Source organism: Trachemys scripta, chromosome 4 (assembly GCF_013100865.1).
Source record: "Trachemys scripta elegans isolate TJP31775 chromosome 4, CAS_Tse_1.0, whole genome shotgun sequence".
Taxonomy (NCBI): domain Eukaryota; kingdom Metazoa; phylum Chordata; order Testudines; family Emydidae; genus Trachemys; species Trachemys scripta.
The window spans coordinates 81,251,453-81,266,557 of NC_048301.1; the positions used below are offsets into that span (position 1 = coordinate 81,251,453).

A 15,105-nucleotide genomic window follows, 5' to 3' on the forward strand; every position below is an offset into this window, starting at 1 on the left:
AGACATAACTTTATAGGGCTAATAGATTTTATGCATGGCTTCCAAAGCATACATAATTTAACAGTTAATCTACTAATACAGTTGTGATCTATGATAAAGATCACTGGTCCTTGCTCGCAAAGCATATAATTAGGTTGTCAGATTTGTAGATGCATGGTTTCTGATTGTAAATTGTAAATAATTTCTACAAATTAGTTATCTAGGACTTTTTTTTACAGAATTCCAGGTAGTAATGTTTTACTTCAGGATAGTTTGATATAGACTCAGTAACCCTTTTCCTCTTCTCTCTACATCCCTTTCTTTTCTGTTCTTTCCTGGCTATGTGGGTTGTGCTTGCCAAGAGAAATGTGTGGACTTTTTTTACAGGATAATGCATGTCCATCCAGCATATGTGGTCAGCATGATATACTTAAACTTTGGCGGTTTTGCACAGACTTGACATAAATACTGTGGATTCTTTGTTTAGTATCTTGTTGGGACATTAAAAATACTGGGGTCCTGAGAGGAACTCTGAAATATGCAGTAGTATTTCATAAGTAGGATGACAATTTGCCTTCCAGTATTGTCTGAATTAGTGGAGTTGTGGGAATCTTTTATTTTGCCTTTAGAGGCTAAAATCTCCCTATTTACATATAGGCATCTAGAGATGGTGACCAGGAAAATGCTGCAGCTAACCGTGGGAAATTATTAGTACTTAGAAGGAGGGTTGAAGAATTAGAACTCCAGAACACACACAAAAATGAAGAACTACAAAAAAAGGTAGGATTTTATGTGATGTTAACAAGGGTTTTTCATCTACTCAGTGTAGAATTACTTTTAAAGACTGAACAGATGTATTGTGAAAATAGCCTGTAGAGATATCAGTAGAGGCTAAATGCCAGATCCTGCCCCATTGAAGGAAATGGAAGTTTTGCCATTCATTTTATTGGTGAGGAGTTAGGCCTTAAATTTGTTTTTGCTGTGGTTTACAAATAGTTGGAATTGGGAACACTGTGAATAGGGATAATGGTAGCTTGCCAACTCTCTGATTCTGGCTGAAAATGCTGCCTGACTTCTGTTTTCTTTGTGGCCTAGTATTTTTTTGGCAACAACAGGAGTAAATTTAAACAAGTGATAGCATCCCACAGGCTGTAGCTGTGCTGTACAGAGGCCTCACCTGTGAACATTTCTGTTGGCGATGCAAAACTGTAGGAATGCTGATTGTGCAGAAATTGCATGGATAATAGGGCCAATATCAGGCTGAATAGTTATACCATTGCAATCAAAATTTGATCATGTCAGAAACTTGACTTTCAGTAACCTGGAAGAGGGTGGGTGATAGAAATGTAAGTTACAAGTATAGTCATCTTTTCATTCCCAGATTGCCGAATTGGAGGCCCAGCATCAGCGAGGGGCTGAAATGGATGCCATGCTTGCAGAGAAGGAAAAGAAACTAGCTGAAAAAGAAGCCTTCATCATTGATTTGCAGCTAGCATGCGACTCAAGCAACGTTGTCAAAGAAACGCTTGCCCCTAGTGAAGAATTAAAGGTATAGCATTAGTATATGTTTATGTTAATGGCAGCTCAAGTGGCAAATCTGCATAGACCCATATGGGTTCCCCCCACCAGATGCGAGAGTCAAAGGATCCTGCTCCATTATACTAAGGAGCATACCCCTATGTCTTGCACCATTGCTTACATGAGAAAAGTCCTATTCTGATGAATTCCAGTTAAGCTGATTAATTTTTATTTGTGCATAACTTTTTACCAGTTCAACTTGGGCAAAAACATCTTGAAATAATTCTTAGTAATATTTTGGAATGAGCTGGCAAATTTCACTGATAACTTAAAACAAAAGTTGAAAACTAACTCTAAGCTAGCTTTAGCTGTGTAGAGCCTAATGAATTCACGATGCTGTCATTTTTTTTAGCCCAGGTTACATTTCTCTAATTGTCTTATGTCTTGCACTCCAAAGAATCAGCTGTCCGTGAAAGAGTCTTCACTGCAGAGCATGCAGATTCTAGTTCAAAACCTTACCAAGAAGGTTGGAGATAGTGAAGAAAGATGTAGCCTACTCCAGGAACAGATTGAGAGTCTTAAAAACCTTCAGAGCAAAGAGAGAGATCACTTCCAGGAAAGAGAAGCCATGTATATAGAAAATGTAGGTGAACAAATCGTAAATTCTTTGATGCCCAGAGTTGATACAGTGGATGTACCAGTTACCACTATATCTCAACAATTAATTTACATCTGCAGTTCTTGATTTTTTGAAGATACGTTCTACAGTGATCTAGCTGGTAATTAGAGCTTATGTAACAATGAATTAGGAAACAGTTTTTAGTGTACTATGGGTGGCTTGTGTCACTGAAATGAATGGGGATTTAAACATGGTGGGAACAGGAAATCTAATGGGTAACTGGGTGATATGAGTTGAACTGAGCTAAAATCGAAAAGCTACTTATCCCTCTTTGCCCTCCCTTCCTCCCAGAATTCACCACCAAAATATGTACATGCCATGACTAATAGTGTCGTCCTTTTACTGTAACCCTTGTCCTCTGTCATCCCTTCTCCTAGTTGTTTAGACCCTAGCCTAACAGCATGTCTAAAACTAGCTATTCAGGGCAGGGACTCCCCTTTTTATTTGTTCTGTGAAGTACCTTGGCACACTTTTGAGCACAATTAAATAAAACTAGTGCTTTTTTTTTTTTTCTGCTTCAGTTGATCAAAGCAGCTTTCTTGTTCAGCTGCTAAAGGAGCTGTATAGAGTTATAAAAGAACTTAGTTAGAATTGAGACAGCTGATTAACTAAGGGGAGAATGGGCAAGAGAATCTTGAAGTGCCTTAAAGATGTGGAAGTGAAAGACCAAATCAGTTTACAAGTAGTACACCTCTACCGCGATATAACGCTGTCCTTGGGAGCCAAAAAATCTTACCACATTATAGATGAAACCACGTTATATTGAACTTGCTTTGATCTGCCGGAGTGCGCAGCCCCCCCCCCCCCCCCCGGAGCACTGCTTTACCGCGTTATATCCGAATTCGTGTTATATCGGGTCGCGTTATATCAAGGTAGTGGTGTAGTAACAATTGTCCATTCCTGAATGGTGCTGAATACCTTCAACTCCCACTGAGATCAGCTCGCTGATTTCAGTGGGAGATGAGTTTGCTGAGCACCTCCAAGATTAAGCCCTTATATTGATAAAGTACTTTCCATCCCAATACTCCCAAAGTGCTTTACAGACTATATTTAGATATCACTTTACCCACATCAGAAATGCTGATTTTCACCACAGAGGTCACTGCAGCTGTTTAGTGGCCTGCAGTACTGCTAATCATTTTGGGATCGGAAATAAAGAATAATATATCCAGGTGAAATTACGGAGGCTATTTTGAAGATGCAGAATGTAATCATTCAAATAAAAATCTGTCTGGAACACTGGAGGTAACAGGACTGTTCATCTTAAAAAATAAAATGTTTTTTTAATATTCGTTAATGGTCAGGCCGCTGTGGTTTTATATCTGTTCCTGACAAAACTTGTGATCAGGAAAGACAAGTTTGGAAATGTAAAACAAGTAGTTAAGGGGGAGGTAGCTGTCCTACATGGCTTCAATTTGGGAAGGGTTGGGAGAGCCAGGATAGAAGTGGCCAAAGGTCAGGCATGTGTATATAGAGATGAAACGTTAAAGAATCATAAGGGAAACAACCAAGGCAAGAGGGTCGAGGTGTGTGAGGCCAAACAAAAGCAGATACTTCCATTATATTTGTAATGGTCATTCACTACAGTGTGATATTCCCTAGGGGCAAAATTCTATCCTTACTAAAGTTGTACTTGCTCTGGTCAAACTCCATTGGCTTCATTGGAGTTACTTTAGATTTACACTGGTGTAACTGAGAATGGAATCTGGTTCTTGGAATGGTCAATACTAGTACATTTAATTGGTTGCATTTTTTTAATGATTCTGTCATGCATGTTTGTGTGCTTTAGAGGTTTGTTTCAAACTAAGTTTGAATAATTTGTTTTCAGATACGCATGTTTCAGAATATTATCCAGGAAAAGGAAAAGGAACTAGCTGGACAAGCCCAGAAACATGAGCAAGAGCTCTTTAAATTAATTGCTAAATCTGATGCCAGTGCTGATCTAGAACAGGTATGTTGGCAATGGGAACTCACTGACTTGCTTTGATTTGGGCAGCTCTGCAGGAGGATAGGCAAGGAAGAAAATGCAGGTTATAGGTAACGCACTTCTGTGAAGTACAGCTCAGGTGATATTTTGGGAAGACGGAAGAAATGCCTCTTTTTATTTTTTCTTTCCTGTAAAATGTAATTCCTTTATTTCCTTGGCTAGTTACTAAAGGCGTTGAAACAGAAGCTACATGAAAAGGAGGAAGTCATGCTGGGTAGGACACAGGTGATAGTCATGCTGCAGAAAGAACTAGATGGCAAGGATCAGCTGCTGAAGGTAAGAAACTGTACATGGAGTGTTCATAGTCTAGTCAATTAATGAGTTAAAAAACAAGTTCTTTGATTTTATTTATTCCAGTTTATACAAACAGCACTGGGTAGACACACTTTATGTAGGTGCCATTTGTTAAAAACTCAGTAATCATTGTACCAACAAGTATAAACGCAAACCAAAAAATAACAAGCTGAAGATAAAATCAAAATCAGCCCTTCCTTCACCCTCCCTCCCCCAAATACTCCATCCCACTCACAAACACCAGCCCTTAGCTTGGCCCTATCCCCTCAGAAGCCTGGAATAAGAGGAGTGTTTTACAGTATGTCCTTAAAGTCAACAGATTGGGGTTATTTCAGGTCAAAGGAGGAGGAGTGAATTGCAAAACTGAGGGCCTCTCCATCAGAATGCCTAGTTGGCAGCCCTCTTTTAAGGATTCCAGCTTGAGTGTTTCGCTTGTTTGCAACTACAATACTAACTAGATTGTAGGCTTTCCGAGGAAAAGGTACTTTGTCTTCCTTTGTGTATATACAGTGCCTTGTTGTGGAGTGGAACCCAGACCCTGATTGGGGCTGTTGAGTGCTACTGCATTAGAAACAAACATGGGGTGGGGACAGGGAGGTTAGGAAAGATTATTGCAGGCCAAAACCAACACCTTAAATTCTATCCAGAAACTTAGGAGGAGGCAGCTAGTGCAAGTCCTGGAGCACTGGGCAAAGTGCTTTTTCCAGGAAATTTCACTTAATTAGATGGGCTGCCACACTTCCCATCAGTTTCAATGGTTTGAGGATATAGAATACATTGCAGTAGATTGATCATGAGGTAACAAAAATATGGATCATGATAGCAAGGTCAGAATTGGCCAGATGTAGATGGGGAAAAAAAGTGGCTTGATTACTGCTGCTATAAAATTACTCCCTATTGCAATTTCAAGGTTTGTGGAACAGGAACGGAAACTGACTAACCTTTGTCATTGTTTCCATTTTGAAGTTCTCACCTTATGGAATATTTCTTTTCTTTTCTTTTTCTTTTAGTTTTAAGATAATTTTTTTTAAAAGGGCTTATACTTGATAATAATTTTTGAGTCAGTGTGTAGCAGTTCTGTTTACAAATCCACCGTAAGGCTTGTTGAATACCACTGTAATCTCATGGCCTTTAAAGAAACCTGGGGAAAATATTTGCATACACAAGAAGAGAGCTAGGAAAACACCACTTACCTACTTATGTCTGAAAATGTTCCAGATTAAAATACTTAATATATCTTGCTGGACTGCAGAACATTTACTTAGTGTTCTTTAACAGGCTATAGTGAATGCTGTTGATACAGGCAGCAAGCTGTCAATCTTTCGCATGCTTTATACTTTTGTTACCAGCTGTGTAATTATTGGAACAGCATCTTCTAAGGACTTTCCAGAGTCCTGAACACAGATACACATCCTTCATTGAATCTGTATGCACCGAGAACACTTGCTGGACTATTATTTTCCAAGAAAGATATTTTTTTTTTTTTAGCCGTTTCTACTCTGGTAATCAAAATTGTCATTGGGTATGCATATCAGGATCTCCCTTGTGATTTTTTTATACACACTGTCTGAGTTGTCTACTATATCTCTGATGGAAAAGTTCAGCTGTTTAAGATGGAATAATCCCTGGGGTGGGGGGAGGAGGAGATGGAGAGGCCGAGGCCAAGAGTTGGGCACATGTGAAGGTTTCCCCAGTGATTATTTCATCTTAATCAAGTGAACTTTTCCATCTTGCTCTCCAGTCATGCTATCCTATTTGCTTTCCTAATTCTCAGATATACACAATGTGCTGTTAGTTTCATATCCCAAACTTTCTAGATCAAGGTTTACCAGACAGTGCATAGTCTAGGGCTCATTATGAAAGTACTTGTTTTTTCATATAGGTGTCTGATTTGTGCTGGCTATTCATTTATAAATATATTCTGCAGTCTTGTTCTGCCTCTTTATTAGCCTCAAGCAGCTAATGTGAAATCACTAAAAACAAAATTACAAAAAATAGAAAGGACTAGATCACCGGTTCTCAAACTATGGGTTGGGACCCCAAAGTGGGTCGCAACTCCGTTTTAATGGGGTTGCCAGGGCTGGCATTATACTTGCCTGAAGCCCAGGTTACAAGCCACCCCCTTTCCAACCCGGCCGGGGCAGCGTTGCTCAGCTTCAGTTCCTCTCCTCCTCTCTTCTCCTCCCCCCCCCCCCCGGGGCTTGGGTGGGCTCAGGCTTCGGTCCCCCCTCCTGGGGTCGTGTAGTAATTTTTGTTGTCAGAAGGGTGTCATGGTGTAATGAAGTTTGATAACCCCTGGACTAGACAAAACAGTAGATAATGTAGGGGAAAGACCAGAAGGATGGGTTATAAATGACTTAGGCCTGGTCTACACTAGGAGGTTATGTCGAATTTAGCAGCGTTAAATCGAATTAACCCTGCACCCGTCCACACAACGAAGCTATTTAGTTCGACATAGAGGTCTCTTTAATTCGATTTCTGAACTCCTCCCCGACGAGGGGAGTAGCGCTAAATTCGACATGGCTATGTCGAATTAGGGTAGGTGTGGATGGAATTGGACGCTAATAGCTCCGGGAGCTATCCCACAGTGCACCACTCTGTTGATGCTCTGGACAGCAGTCCGAGCTCGGATGCTCTGACCAGCTACACAGGAAAAGCCCCGGGAAAATTTGAATTCCTTTTCCTGTCTGGCCAGTTTGAATCTCATTTCCTGTTTGGACATCGTGGCGAGCTCAGCAGCACTGGCAACGATGCAGAGCTCTCCAGCAGAGGTGACCATGCAATCGCTGAATAGAAAGAGGGCCCCAGCATGGACTGATCGGGGAGTCTTGGATCTGATCGCTGTGTGGTGCGATGAGTTTGTGCTTTCGGAGCTGCGATCGAAAAAACAGAATGTGAAGATCTACGAGAAGATCTCCAAAGACGGAGAGAGGATACAGCCGGGATGCAACGCAGTGCCGTGTGAAAATCAAGGAGCTGAGACGAGTACCAGAAGACCAAAGAGTCAAACGGATGCTCCGGATCCCAGCCCCAGACATGCCGTTTCTACGAGGCACTGCATTCCATTCTAGGTGCGGCCGGCACCACTACCCCACCACTGACCGTGGACTCTGAGGATGGGATATTGTCGATGGCCGCTTCCTTGGAGATGTTAGCGGATGGGGAAGATGAGGAAGGAGATGAGGAGGACGAGGCAGTCGACAGCGCTTACAATGCTGATTTCCCCGACAGCCAGGATCTCTTCATCACCCTCACGGAGATCCCTACCAACCCTCCCCAGGCGTTAACCCGGACCCTGAATCAGGGGAAGGATCAGTCGGTAAGTGTTTTAAACATGTAAACATTTATTTTGAACAGAACAGGAATATTAACAATAGGTTTTTCATGATTAGTTTGCCCTAGGCGCTTAACGTTTTAGTCCTTGACAGTGCAACTACTGCAAAAGAATCTAACAATGTCCGGTTTATCATGATTAGTTTGCCCTAGGCGCTCTACTTTTTAGTCCTTGCCAGTGCAGCAACTGGAAAATAAGGTCTATATGTCCGGGGATAGAGGTGAAATCCTCATGGGACATCTCCACGAAGCTGTCCTGGAGGTAATTGGAAAGCCTTTGCATGAGGTTCCTGGGGAGAGCGGCCTTATTGCGTCCTCCGTGGTAGGAAACTTTTCTGCGCCAGGCTATCATCAAGTACTCTGGGATCATTGCCTCGCAGAGCATGATGGCATACGGCCCTGGTTTTTGCTGGCTTTCTCGCAGCATGTGGTCTTTCTCTGTGTCAGAAATCCTCATCAGAGTGATGTCGCACATGGTGACCTGCTTTGAATTAGGGGAATGTTAGTATTGGGACTGCTTGCCTGTTCCTTTACATAACTGTAACCGGCGGTTTACAGCCACGCCGTGGAGGCGGGAGAGGGGCAGCATACAGGGATCTTTCCCGGGGACAGCCGCGAGGGGGTGGGACAGGGGCAGAGTTCATGCTTGCCGGATTGCCGGCAGCAGGAACTGGCCAACGCTAGGAGCATTGCTTTGAACGTGAAAGGAGGGCACTGCTATAAATTAAGTTTTAAGCAGCCAAAAGTCTACAGCTTACCATGTCAGCCTGCTACCCGAATTCTGCTGTCCTGTCCCGCTTGTCTGATCTCCACTGCAAGACCCCAGGCACTGAATGCGAAGGCCAAAAATTCAACCTTGTCCCGAGTGCGCATGTGATAGGTGCTGTGCATGGTCTTCTTCACAGAGAAAGACTATGTTCATTGTTCACAAAAATGTATCTTTGTGAGGAATTCACTCCCTTTTTCCCATCTCACAGCTGCGAATGTCTCCCGACCTACCCCGGCATCCCCCTCCCAGAGGCTGGCGCAGATTAGGCGGAGAAAGAAAAGGACATGGGACAACATGCTCTCAGAACTTATGGGCTGCTCCCGAGCCGAGGCGGCCTAGCAGACCCAGTGGAGGGAGAACATGTCGCAATACCAGCGATCACACAGCGAACGGGAGGAGTGGTGGCGGCAGGAAGACCAGCAGGCGACTCAAACGCTGCTTGCACTAATGAGGGAGCAAACGGACACGCTCCGGCGCCTTGTGGATGTTCTGCAGGACTGGAGGCAGGAGGACAGAGCCCCGCTGTAGTCTATCTCTAACCGCCCTCCCCTGCCACAAAGTCCCATACCCCCTTACCCAAAGTTCCAAGAAGGAGGGACGGTAGGGGCCGTGAAAACTGTCACTCCACCCCTGCAGACTGCTCAAGTACCAGAAGGCTTTCATTCCCCAAAATTTGATAAGTCCTTTCCTTCCCGCCTCACCCAAGCCCCCGTCCCAGTTTCATCCCCTAATTGTGTAGTTGCTAATAAAAAATACGTTTCTGTTAATTACTGTTTCCGTCATGTTCTTTTAGAGGAGAGTGTGTTTGAAGGGGGGGAAGGGGTTGGTAATTGGAGAGGACAGTCACCTTTACCAGGGGGCAGGTTCAGCAGAAGGTCACACACACATTGCAGTCACTAGGCACCCTGGTCAGTCTGGGAGGTGGTTTTCATGTTCTGTGTGTGTGTGGGGCTATGTGACTTTGTGGCAGGGGAGGGCGGTTAGAGATCTTATGCAGTGGTCCTTAGCCTGGATCACAGAGCCACGCAGCAGGGGATCTGTAACCGTCCTCCCCCGCCACAAAGTTACATAACCCCCACACACAGAGTCCCGAAAAGGAGGGGTGGCAGGCTCCGTTGAAACAACCAGTCCACCACTGTGGACCGCTCTAGAGCAGGAGCCTGTCATTCCTCGAGTTTAGAAGCGTTCTTTCCATCACTACGCCCGCTCCCCACCACAGTCTGCGTCCCAGTTTCAACACTTTACCGTGAAATCCGTAATAAAGAAAACAGTGTTAATTAACAAAGTTCCATTTATTTTATTTTTAAACGTGTGTTGGAAGGGGATGAACGGGATAAGTAACTGCAGAGGATAGTCAACATTAAGTGGGTAAAGAAACGGGGGCAGGTTCAGGTTCTTTTTAAACAAACTTAATAGTCACAGGTTACCCTGCTCACTGAGGAACCTAGCTTTCAAAGCTTCCCGGATGCACAGCGAGTCCCGCTGGGCTCTTCTAATCGCACGGCTGTCTGGCTGGGCGTAATCAGCAGCCAGGCAATTTGCCTCAACCTCCCACCCCGCCATAAAGGTCTGCCCCTTGCTCTCACACAGATTGTGGAGCACACAGCAAGCTGCAATAACAATGGGGATATTGGTTTCGCTGAGATCAGAGCGAGTCAGTAAGCTTCTCCATCTCCCCTTGAGACGTCCAAAAGCACACTCCACCACCATTCTGCACTGGCTCAGACGGTAGTTGAAGAGTTCTTTTTCAGTGTCCAGGGCACCTGTATAGGGCTTCATGAGCCAGGGCATTAGCAGGTAGGCTGGGTCCCCGAGGATCACTATAGGCATCTCCACATCCCCAACAGTTATTTTGTGGACCGGGAAGTAAATACCTTCCTGCAGCCGTCTAAACAGACCAGAGTTCCTGAAAACACGAGCATCATGAACCTTGCCCGGCCATCCGACGTTGATGTTTGTAAAACGTCCCCTGTGGTCCACCAGTGCTTGCAGCACCATTGAAAAGTAGCCCTTTCTGTTAATGTACTGGCTGGCCTGGTGGTCCGGTCCCAGGATAGGGATGTGAGTTCCATCTATAGCCCCACCGCAGTTTGGGAATCCCATCGCGGTGAAGCCATCTATGATGACCTGCACGTTTCCCAGGGTCACTACCTTTGACAGCAGTAGCTCAACGATTGCGTTGGCTGCTTGCATCACAGCAACCCCCATGGTAGATTTGCCCACACCAAAGTGGTTTGCGACTGACCGGTAGCTGTCTGGCGTTGCAAGCTTCCAGAGGGCTATGGCCACTTGCTTCTGGACAGTCAGGGCTGCTCGCATCCGGGTGTCCTTGCGCTTCAGGGCAGGGGACAGCAACTCACAAAGTTCCAGGAAAGTTCCCTTACGCATCCTAAAGTTTCGCAGCCACTGTGATTCATCCCAGATCTGCAGCACTATGCGGTCCCACCAGTCCGTGCTTGTTTCCTGGGCCCAGAATCGCCGTTCCACAGCATCAACATGACCCATTGCCAGCATGATGTTCATGGCGCGGGGTCCCGTGCTTTGTGAGAGGTCTGTGCCCCTCTCCGACTTAATGTCCTCACCGCGCTGCCGTAGCCTCCTCGCCCGATTTCTCAGCATCTGCCTCTGAAAAAGGTGGATGATAAGGTGCGAGGTGTTGACAACGGCCATAACTGCAGCGATGGTTGCAGCGGGCTCCATGCTCGCACTGCTGTGGTGTCCGCGCTATCACTCACCAGAAAAGTGCGTGAAGTGATTGCCCGCCGGCGCTTTCAGGGAGGGAGGGCGGGAGTGACGGTTGAATGACGACAGTTACCCAAAACCACCCTCAACACATTTTTTGCCCCAGCAGGCATTGGGGGCTCGACCCAGAATTCCAGTGGGCAACGGGAACTGCAGGAACTGTGGGATAGCTGCCCACAGTGCACCGCTTCCATTGTCGACGCTTGCCCTGTTAGTGTGGACTCACAAAGTCGAATTACTGTCCTTAGTGTGGATACACACGTTCGACTTTGTAATATCCGTTCCACAAATTCGATTTAAGTAAAATCGAACTACTCTCGTAATGTAGACATACCCTTAGACTTTTTCCATCTCTAATTTCCTGAGTAAGAGCTTTAAAAAGGGACCGTAGCCAGGGGCTGTCAACTTCTTTTAGTTTTGGTCTTCAGAACTCAGCAGAGCATGATATGGGTTTTTTCCAGAGGACCTTTTCCCTTTTTATTCCCTTTCTTCTTTATAAGGGGATATTTCCTCCTACAGAACCAGTCAGGATATAGTTAGCACTAGAGCAGTGCAGACCTTCCATTGTATCTTCAAGCTACTGCTAGGGAGTTCAGACCATAGATATATGTGACAGAGCCTTATGCTGCCAATTGACCAGCCCTGAGTGATCTCTTTTTAAAGTGTGTTGCATGTGCAGAGGAACACATAGGGGTATATCTAGAAAATCTGAAACAATTTTCTTTTTTAATACAGGAAATTAATGAAAACCTGAAACGTCTTCAATCAGAGAAAGAGAATCTCCAATCTAAACTGGATGCTGAGAAACATGTAATGAGAGCCCAGCTAAGAGACATGATGGAGAAACATGAACTTGAGATGACGAAGGTCCAGGAGAAACATAATGCTGAAGTGCATGAGATCCAAGAGAAGCATGAAACTGAGCTGCAGGAGAAAGACCAAGCCCTGCTGCAGCTTCAGAAACAAGTGGCAGAATTAAGAAATAATGGAGAGAGTAACTCAGAACAGTCTATAGATGTAGATACTGTAACTAAACAAAAGATGGAACAGCTAGAAGGTATTACATCGAAGAGTAACTTTTATGTTTGAAAAGCTTCCTGTCACTCCACTGTATACTGTGTGCCAAATTCAGACCTAGTATAAACTGGATACAGCTTCACTGACTTTAGTAGAGGAGGAGTTGTGGGTACTTTTTAATTACTTGGGAGATTCTTAGATGCTATGTAGAAGACGGCCCTAGAAATAAACTAGATACATTACATTACGTTACATGACATCTAAATTTGGCCTAGCATTTCTTAAACAATCTCTTTTCCCTTCTAGCTATGACTATAGCATAGACATTTTTGCAAGTGTAGCGGAGTAAATAGAAGGTGCTGAATCCTGAAATATGCGTTGTAATTACATTGATCTTTTTACTAGAATTCTAAATGATGATTGTGGTGTTTGTTTGCTAGCTCAAGTGAAGTTGAAAACAGAAGAGGCCAGCAAATCTGAAGCTAAATTCCTTAAAATGAAGGCTTGGTCCAAATCAAAAATCAAACAGCTGGAGGATGAACTGAAAAGTGTACATGTAACATTTTTAATTTAACATTATATGCCTGTTTTACAATGGGTTGTGATTGTAGATTTGATTAAAAAACTAAAATGCAGCCTAAAAGGTCCACTAAGTGGGATTCTAGAAAATACCTAACATATGAATAGAAAAGGATTGATGTACCTGAATTCAAAAAGTTAATACAAGGGAATGTTCTAATAAGTAGTGTAATAGTCTGTAACTTAAACACAAAGGAAGAGGTCTGCCAGTTTACAGTGACCTATTGCACTTGACTATTTTAGAAACATTTTGTTCCTCAAAATCTTATAAAAAGAAAAGGTTAAAGAAACTATTGTATTCGCTTTGTTTTTTATCTTGATTTTGGCATTTCAGTACATTTGAAGGAAATTAACAATGTTTCTCTTTATAGTTATCATCAAAGAATAATGACATATCTGCCTTAAAGAACTGTATCTCAGAATTAGAAATTGAAAAGAAAGAACTACAGTCAAAACTGAAAGCGTTTTCTGAACTCAGAATTCAAAATGGTAAATAATTAATAGAGCAATTGTGCTGGTTTTTTTGGTTTACTCTATCGTCTTGGATTTTGAACTGATAACTTGTAATAAAATAAAGACAAAGGGTTTTTTTGTCTCTGTTATGATAAGGTTTCAAAGGAAGACAACTTGGCAGCTTTAAAATTGAAATACACTACATAATGGCAGTGTATTTATTCTGCTTTATTCTACAGAGATTACAAAGTTAAATTTTTTTCATTAAATTCAGAATAGCAGCAAGGGATACAGCCACATGTATTTCAGATAGTTACTGTGTAAGCTTCCCCCCTCAGTACCGCCTGTGTATTATACCTGAGTCTTTGACACGCATGCACTTTTGGAGTTGGCCTCTCTGAGCAGAAAGTATCATTGAAGCAAACTGCTGTGGTTTTCTGTGATGTAGACAAGGCACTGCACATGGATTCAGGAGATCTGAGTTTAGATTCCAGGTCTGCTACAGTTTGACATTGGACAAGTCACTTTATATCTCTGTGCCTCAGTTCCCCATCTATAAAATGGGGGTAATAGTACTTCCCTTTGTAGTTTTGATTGTCATTGATGTAGATTTAAAACATTGACTGGTATTAATAATAATCTGAGTTAATTTTGTAGGGAGATGGACTGCAAAGCCCATCATTGATACCTTCCAAGCCAAATGATTCTGTGATCTCAGTTGGGGCTTCCACTCTTTCTTTAGATATTTACTGATTTACCATGTTGTTTTGGCATCAAATAATGAAGCCAATTCATTTGTTTTTGCAGAAGAACTGCTGGCCAAGCTGGAAGTCTACGAAGAGCAGCAGCGAAAATTGCAAGCTGATCTCGAACAAGTTACAAAGAGGGCAGCTTCACAGGTTTTCTATTCAAAGTTGATTCATGTGAATTGTTGATTAGCTTCACAGTGCTAACTATAGCCTTCACAACAGTATTATTGGAAACTTGAATTTGAGTTAAAATTAAATTTACTAGCATACAGAATTGAGACACCAGTTGGGATTCATTCAGCTTAAGAAGCCTCTAGGTTTTAAATTGTTTTGAAAGTGCTATTGAATTCCTGCATATGTAGAAAATCCATGTAATTTTCAACAGTTTAATGTTCATCTAGTTACAGATAACTCAAGAGATGTCAGAATGGTACTATTTAATGTAAAAAACAAATTGATATAATTAACTAATAAATCTTCTATCACAAATGTATAGTGAGACACAAGTGAGAGGGAGGGGGTACTTTAGAAATGTCTGCTAAATAGCCCCTGAGAATGTTGGATCTTGTTTGTTAATTCTGATATCTGTAGAACCAGCAGAGCAGGCTGAAAAACATAACCGTATTTTGCAAAAAATTCAAAGGAAATTAATTTTTTGTACTAAAATTTTTAATGGCAAAATTTTGAAACTATTTTTAATTTTTTTCCCCATAAACTTTATTTTGGTGGGGGAACAAAAAACCTTCACTTTTTTACTTTGTGTGATTTGGGGGGGAAAAAGGGGTGTGTGTTTTTCCTGTTTTTTAAAAAAAGGAAATGTTTAATTTCAAAAAGTGAGCAATTTTGACCACAAGATTTTCAATGGAAATACAGTGTTTGTTCTGGTCAGTAAGCCATTTTTGTTGAAAAAGCTTTTCAGTGTAAAAAAAAAAAAAAGTTGACCACAAACAGCTTTGGCTTAGATAAACTTACAAGGTCTTCTGTTAACATGGTTTTAATGTTAAAG

At 42.6% G+C, this 15,105-nt stretch overlaps 1 protein-coding gene across 1 annotated transcript in view; it reads left to right on the top strand.

Moving 5' to 3' along the window:
* Window positions 1–15,105, top strand: part of LOC117877028 (golgin subfamily B member 1-like) — a 77,496-nt gene that overhangs the window by 11,593 nt on the left and 50,798 nt on the right. Inside the window, exons 5-13 of the mRNA XM_034769720.1 lie at window positions 637–759; window positions 1,361–1,528; window positions 1,955–2,140; window positions 4,005–4,127; window positions 4,326–4,439; window positions 12,037–12,358; window positions 12,759–12,868; window positions 13,269–13,386; window positions 14,158–14,249. Of these exons, the coding sequence (XP_034625611.1) occupies window positions 637–759; window positions 1,361–1,528; window positions 1,955–2,140; window positions 4,005–4,127; window positions 4,326–4,439; window positions 12,037–12,358; window positions 12,759–12,868; window positions 13,269–13,386; window positions 14,158–14,249 (1,356 nt within the window). The remainder of the gene's footprint in view (window positions 1–636; window positions 760–1,360; window positions 1,529–1,954; window positions 2,141–4,004; window positions 4,128–4,325; window positions 4,440–12,036; window positions 12,359–12,758; window positions 12,869–13,268; window positions 13,387–14,157; window positions 14,250–15,105) is intronic.